The sequence below is a fragment of the Dama dama genome, chromosome 7 (genome assembly GCF_033118175.1).
Source record: "Dama dama isolate Ldn47 chromosome 7, ASM3311817v1, whole genome shotgun sequence".
NCBI lineage: Eukaryota > Metazoa > Chordata > Mammalia > Artiodactyla > Cervidae > Dama > Dama dama.
Window position 1 is genome coordinate 31,522,134 of NC_083687.1, and position 8,159 is coordinate 31,530,292.

The 8,159-nt window shown below is 35.9% G+C and overlaps 1 protein-coding gene across 1 annotated transcript; it reads left to right on the plus strand.

Moving 5' to 3' along the window:
• The first annotated feature begins 711 nt into the window (after nucleotides 1–711).
• Nucleotides 712–1,668, plus strand: LOC133059291 (olfactory receptor 10C1-like). Its single transcript, XM_061146280.1, has one exon. The coding sequence runs from the start codon at nucleotides 712–714 to the stop codon at nucleotides 1,666–1,668; it is 957 nt and encodes a 318-aa protein (XP_061002263.1).
• The last annotated feature ends 6,491 nt before the right edge of the window (nucleotides 1,669–8,159 follow it).

Here is an 8,159-nt window from a genome sequence, read left to right on the forward strand (position 1 = left end):
AGGATGAGTCTAACTTCCAAACTTTGTAAATTTTAAATTATACCTAGGAAATTTATCTCTTTGACTCACTAGAGCTTGTTCAGGTCAGTTCAGCTCAGTTCAGTCACTCAGTCATGTCTGACTCTTTGCGACCCCATGGACTCCCTTGCCAGGCCTCCCTGTCCATCACCAACTCACGGAGTTTACTCAGACTAATGTCCATTGAGCCATCCAACCATCTCATCCTCTGTAGTCCCCTTCTCTTCTCACCTTTAATCTTTCCTAGCATCAGGGTCTTTTCAAATGAGTCAGATCTTTGCATGAAGTGGCCAAAGTATTTGGAGTTTCACATTCAACATCAGTCCTTCCAATGAACATTCAGGACTGATTTCCTTTAGGATGCACTGGTTGGATCTCCTTGCAGTCCAACAGACTCTCAAGAGTCTTCTCCAACATCATAATTCAAAAGCATCAATTCTCCAGCACTCAGCTTTCTTTGTAGTCCAACTCTCACATACATACATGACTACTGGAAAAACCATAGCCTTAACTAGACGGGCCTTTGTTGGCAATGTATCTGCTTTTTAATATGCTGTCTAGGTTGGTCAAACCTTTTCTTCCAAGGTTTCTTCTTTTAAGCATATTTTAAGAGCTTGTTAAGAGTAATACAAGGATTTAAATTTCTATCTGAAAGAATCTTTCTGATGACTTCACCTTTCTTTTATTCAGGTCATGAGCATCAATTGTTCTTTGTGGCAGGACAACAGCATGTCTGCGAAATACTTTGCATTTGTCAAATTCTCTGAGGTCACCGAACAGTGCTTCCTTTTATTTACCCTCATCCTATTCATGTTTTTAGCATCACTGATAGGCAATGCTCTCATAGCTCTTGCCATCTGGACCAATCCGGCCCTCCATACCCCCATGTACTTCTTCCTGGCCAACTTGTCTCTCTTGGAGGTTGGATACACTTGCTCTACCATACCCAAGATGCTGCAGAACCTTGTGAGTGAGGCCCGAGGAATCTCTCGGGAGGGATGTGCTACACAGATGTTTTTCTTTACATTATTTGGTATCAGTGAGTGCTGTCTTTTGGCAGCCATGGCTTTTGATCGCTATATGGCCATATGCTCCCCACTTCACTATGCAACACGAATGAGTCGCGGAGTGTGTGGCCATTTAGCAATGGTTTCTTGGGGAGTAGGTTGCATAGTAGGCTTGAGCCAAACCACCTATATTTTCTCTTTAGACTTCTGTGGCCCCTGTGAAATAGACCACTTCTTCTGTGACCTCTTGCCTATCCTGGCACTAGCCTGTGGGGATACATCCCATAATGAGGCAGCAGTCTTTACTGCAGCCATTCTTTGCATTTCCAGTCCCTTTTTATTAATAATTGCTTCTTACGGCAGAATTCTAGCTGCTGTGTTGGTCATGCCCTCCCCTGAAGGCCGTCGAAAAGCTCTTTCCACCTGTTCCTCCCACCTACTGGTAGTAACGCTCTTCTATGTCTCAGGATCTGTCACCCACTTGAGACCCAAGGCTAGCCATTCACCCGGGGTGGATAAACTCCTGGCCCTCTTCTATACCGTGGTGACATCCATGCTCAACCCCATCATCTACAGTTTACGGAACAAGGAAGTCAAGACAGCTCTTCGGAGAACTCTGGGCAAGAAAAGCAACCTCATTTAGAGAAGTTTATTCTACAGATTTCATGGGTAAGATACTAGGGGAACATATAAATTCCTCTTTGAAAAAGATGCACACTCAACCTAAGAGGAAAGAAGGAAAGGGGGGAAGAAAGCAGGGAGAGAGGGAGGAAGGAGAAAAGGGGAGGAAAGAAGGAAGGAAGGAAGGAAGAAAACACTGTACTTGTCAGTGTGTTTTATAAGAAGCTTCTTTAATAACAGTGACCGTAACAGTGATTGTAATCTTGAAGACAGCTCTCTTCTTATAGCTGAAGTTCTGACTGCCAGTTTTGGAAGGAAGTTGGCTAGCAAAGAATTTTAAAGGTGAAGTCAACACTAGACTGGTTTTCCAAAATATTTCATTTTAGGCTAAAGTACAGGTTTGGAGTATAAGTTACCAGATTTATACTCGGAAGTCTCAGAAATTCTCACTGTATACTCATGCATTTTCTATCCCCTGAAAGGTCTGTATGACATCTGCACTGGTCACTGGGGTAGTTCCCCCACATACGTTTGTCTCATATGACTCTTAGTTCTGTAATAACTATGATGTGAATTATTTCCTTCCATAAAAATGTCTTAAAATACTTCATTCTCAGTTATTGGTACATAATATAGAATTAATGATTCTTTTTTGGGTTGTGAGTATATAAAAATGTATAAACATAAAAAAAGCAAACTCTTAAAATTCAGAGGTGTTTGTTGCAGAATAATATGAAAAATTCTTGCCAAGAGTCCTCATAATAAAAAATGAAAAAAAAATAATAATACTTAAATTTAAGGATAGAAGAAGAAAGTTGAAGTGAAAATAATTAACATGTTATAGTAATATATGTTATCAATATGTACTTGATTGTGGCAATCATTTCACAGTGCACACATACATAGAGTCATCACATTATACACCGTAAGTCATAACTCTTGACAATTTTGTCAATTTTATCTTGATAGAGATGAAGAAGAAAAAAATGTTATGATAATGTTACAATCAGGGGATGGTAGTGACGCTCACTAATGACCAAGATGTGTTTTGCCACATATGCTGTTTTCCCAAAACCTAATAAATTTAGGACCAGAACAGCATATTGTGGTTTCTATTTGTATTTTTATTTGTGTGTAGTCAATGAAGAATGGAAATAAACTGAGCATGCAAAATTAACTACTTAAAAATCATCCTACAAAAATGGGCAGGAATTATATGTAGGCATTAGAGATTATTATTTATAAGTGTTTATTAATCTAAAAAAATGAATGATATTAAAAATTAAAGCAAGTTAGAAACAATTTATGTAGCATGATAATTTTTGTTTCATTTACTAATTTTGAAAAGTTTTACAAGTTTGAAATGATCAAAAACTCGTCAGTTACATGTAAAAAATAAAATTACATTTCCTCTAACCATATACAAAAATAAAGTCAAGAAATAGATTAAAGACCTAAAAGTAATAATAAGACTAGGAGCCATAAAACTCCTAGGAGTGAACATAGAACACTTTTTGAGATAAGTCACAGCACTCTTTCTGGATCTGTATGCTAATGCAAAAGATATAAAAGCAAAACCAAACAAATTGGACTTAATTAAGGTTAAACGCCTTTGACGGCAAAGAAAGCAATCTATAAGTAACAAAAGGACAACCTACTGAATGTGAGAAAATATTTGCAAATGATATGCTTGATAAGGGGTTAATACCCAAAATATATAAATAGCTCATTCAACTCAGTATTCAGAAAACCAAATGACTCAATCGAAAAATAGGCAGAAGGCATGAATAGACATTTTTCCAAAGAAGACATACAGATGAACAACAGGCACATTAAAAAATGATCAACATCACTAATTATTAGAGAACTGCAAATAAAAACCAGAAAGAGATATCACCCTCACACCTATCAGAATGGCTATCAAAAAAAGAAATCTTTGAGCAATAAATTTTGGCAAGTATGTGGAGAAAAGGAAAGGAAATTCTTCTTGATAGGAATGTAAATTGGTGCAGCCACTATGGAAAACATTATGGAGGTTTCTCAAAAAAAAAAAAAATACAACTACCAATCCTGGATATATATCTGAAGAAAACAAAAACACTAATTTGAAAAGATACAATGAGGTACCATTACACGCCAGTCAGGATGGCTGCTATCCAAAAGTCTACAAGCAATAAATGCTGGAGAGGGTGTGGAGAAAAGGGAACCCTCTTACACTGTTGGTGGGAATGCAAACTAGTACAGCCGCTATGGAAAACAGTGTGGAGATTTCTTAAAAAACTGGAAATAGAACTGCCATATGACCCAGCAATCCCACTTCTGGGCATACACACTGAGGAAACCAGATCTGAAAGAGACACGTGCACCCCAATGTTCATTGCAGCACTGTTTATAATAGCCAGGACATGGAAGCAACCTAGATGCCCATCAGCAGATGAATGGATAAGGAAGCTGTGGTACATATACACCATGGAATATTACTCAGCCATTAAAAAGAATTCATTTGAACCAGTCCTAATGAGATGGATGAAGCTGGAGCCCATTATACAGAGTGAAGTAAGCCAGAAAGATAAAGAACATTACAGCATACTGACACATGTATATGGAATTTAGAAAGGTGATAATGATAACCCTATATGCAGAACAGAAAAAGAGACACAGAAACACAGAACAGACTTTTGAACTTTGTGGGAGAATGTGAGGGTGGGATATTTGAAAAGAACAGCATGTATACTATCTATGGTGAAACAGATCACCAGCCCAGGTGGGATGCACGAGACAAGTGCTCGGGCCTGGTGCACTGGGAAGACCCAGAGGAATCGGGTGGAGAGGGAGGTGGGAGGGGGGATCGGGATTGGGAATACATGTAAATCCATGGCTGATTCATATCAATGTATGACAAAACCCACTGGGAAAAAAAAATAATAATAAAAAAAAAATAAAAAAAAAAAAAACAGAAAAAAAAAAAAGAAAAGATACATAGAATCCAATGTTCATAGCAGCATTAATTATAATAGCCAACATATGGGAGCAATCTTAGTGGATAAAAGAGATAAAGGAGATGTTACAATATATATGTCACACATGTACTGAAATACAAATAGTCCGTGTCACCACTTCACACATGAAAAGTTGTCAACATGATTATTAGAGAAATGCAAATTAAAACCAAAAAAAATCACCTCACACTTGTCACAGTGGCTTTTATCTAAAGGACAAGAAATAATGTGTTGGCAAAAAATATGAAGAAAGGGAACATATGCCTGATTCATGGAACTGAACATTGGTGCAGACATTATGGAAAACAATATGGAGGTTCCTCCAAAAAATTAAAAATAGAACTATCATGTGGTGCAGCAATTCATATTCTTGGTATTTATCTGGAGACACCAAAAACAGTAATTCAAAATGATATATGTACATATATGCTCATTTGCAACATTATCTACAAGATCCAAGATATGGAAACAGACCAAGTGTCCATCGATGGATGAATGGATAAAGAAGACGTGTTATTATAAACACAATGTAATCCTACTCAGCTATAAGAAAAGAATGAAATTTTATCATTTGCAACAACACAGATGGACCTTGAGGGTATTATGCTAAGGAAATAAGTCACACAAAGACACATACCATATGATTTCAACTATATGAGGGGTACTTTTTTAATAAAGCAAATGAACAAACAAAACAAAATTTATAGAGAAAAGATTTTGCCAGAGGGGAGGAGGGTTGAGGCGATGGAGAGGGGGTGAAGGGAATCAAGCAGTATAATATCCAGATATAAAATAAATTGGTCATGGGGTGTAATCTACAGCATGGTGAATATAGTCAATAATATCACACTGAAAATTTAAAAATTGCTAAGAAAATAAATCTTAAAAGATCTCATCACAAAGAAAAACTGTAACTTTGCATAATAGCTAATGGTAATTAGATTTACTGTGATCATTTGAAAATGTATACAAGTATCAAATCACTATGTCATATAATGTAAAAGTAAAAGACACACTAAAAAGGAAAATAAATAAAATAAAATTAGTTTCCAGTGTGTTGAAAAACCAAATGAGTCTATTTTAAAACAAATCTAGCAATAGAGGAGATGATACCAACCTCAGTTCAGTAAGTAACTAAGTATACATAAGGGACATTCTCATGGAGAACTCTGTCCCATGGAACTGTGTCTGCTAGCTCATCTGGGATAACCATAAATGGGCTGTTGAAAATAATGTCCAAGGGGCTCAGGAATAAAAAAAAAAAAAAAAAAAAAAAAACTTGCACGCCAAAAAGCACTCTTGATATTAATATCTATTTAGGTCTTTTGAATCTGGGCTTTTTTTTTTTTTTCTGACAGCATTATATCAAATAGAAAACTCACATTTCTGAAGATATTTCTTAAGCACTCATCTGCAAACTAGTTTCTTTGTCCTTTTCTGAAAATTTGAAAAATTCAAGTATGTTCCTTCACACTTCCTTTTTCTTAAGTGATGTTTATCTAAAATAAGGGTAAGTAAAAAGACTTTTGCTTCAAAAGCTATCCATTCTTAGAGAAGGTTGGAATGTGTGTACATCATAGTGCCAAATATTCATAGGAAAATTGGAAAGTATTACATTTCTGGGAGCCTTCTTTAAACATTGGAAATAACTAGTTTCGTACCTATAGAAAGAAACGAGATTTTTCTTTGTAATCAACTCAGTTTCTCAGTTGAACCTACCTTAAAAACATGTAAATTTTAGTAAACACTATATCTGACAGATATTAAATACCTGAATGAAGTGTGTAACCTTCATACAGTCATATGAACATTTTTAATATGTAGCATAATAAAAATCTGATAGATCGACTTGTCCACATGTTTCATCCAGATGTTTTTATGTCAAATAAAAATATTTTCTTTCTTAGCAATTTCTTAATTGCTTAGAAAATAAATCTTAAAAGATGCCATCACAAAGAAAAATTGTAACTTTGTATAATAACCAATGGTAATTAGGTTTACTGTGATCATTTCAAAATGTATAAATAAAAATATTTTAAAATAAAAAATAATATTTTCCCTCACATAACTTTAAAATCACTTCAAATATAAATAAAATACTGTATAAAGAAAACTATATATAAAAAGATACACTAGAATGATAATTTAGTGGAGACACAAAGAACTTTAAACCTTCACAGATCAATAGATCCCTATATGGTTAAACCATAAGCCTATGGGCTTTCTTTGTAGCTCTGTTGGTAAAGAATCTGCCTACAATGCAGAAGACCTGGGTTCAATCCCTGGGTCAGGAAGATCCCCTGGAGAAGGAAATGGCAACCCACCCCAGTATTCTTGCCTGGAGAATCCCATGGACAGAGGAGCCTGGCAGATACAGTCCATGGGGTCAAAAGAGTTGGACATGACTTAGCGACTAAATTACTATGGTTAAACAGTGATGGAAAATCACTGGAAGTAGATCAAAAATTGGATTAAAATGCCATGGTATGTAAGAGTTAGAAGTAATGAAATATCATGAGATTGATATGGGAAAAAATTAGAGATCTAGGGTAGAATTATAGCACTTAAATATACATTTTTGGAATGTAGAAGTCTGAATTTATACTCTCATTATCTCTCTACTTCATTGAAGAAATGTATTGATTTTTGATCCTTAAGAAATTTCCTAGTTATTAGCATACAATTGGGATGAATTATTAACAATATCTTAAGGTAGGAATACTAAAGTTTCCTTTGTCGAGGCGTTTTGGGATCAGTACTAAATGATTTAATGGGTATAAAATGCTTCCTGTAGTGTTTGGCACACCAGGCTCATTCAGAATTAGTTGGAATTATTGTTTTATTTTTTATTACACACATCTGACCTAGGTATTGTGTGGAATCAAAGGTGTTGTGTGGAATCAAAGACATCTTATCCCAGAGAAATTTTGTGTGACATTTCCCAGGATGGCTTTGAGGATTTAATAAAACAGAGAAAATGAAAACTGTGCTTTGCAACCCTACAAATGTAGTCTGTTGCCCCTAAACCAACGTCTCTGATCCTAAATTGGAAAAAAAGATTTTTCTCCTGGACCCAAAGGCTGTCTTTGTAGCTACATGCTGCTACTGCTACTGCTGCTAAGTCACGTCAGTCGTGTCCGACTCTGCGACCCCATAGATGGCAGCCCAACAGGCTCCTCTGTCCCTGGGATTCTCCAGGCAAGAATACTGGAGTGGGTTGCCATTTCCTTCTCCAGTGCATTGAGTAAATCACTGATAACTGTCCAAACTCTTACTTAAAAATAAGATAATCCCACTCAATAAAGAAAAATTCCAACATAGATCATTAAATTTTAACAAAATAATCAGTTGCCCAGTTTAAATCAAGTGGTTATGCAAGACAATTTACAGCATAAAAAGAGATACTACAAACTACTGACTGAATCCGAGTTTACTGAATGAGTCTAAATAGAAAAGGCACACCAGAAAGGTCACATTAATAGGGCTATTTGCTGGCAAGGAACATCAATATACC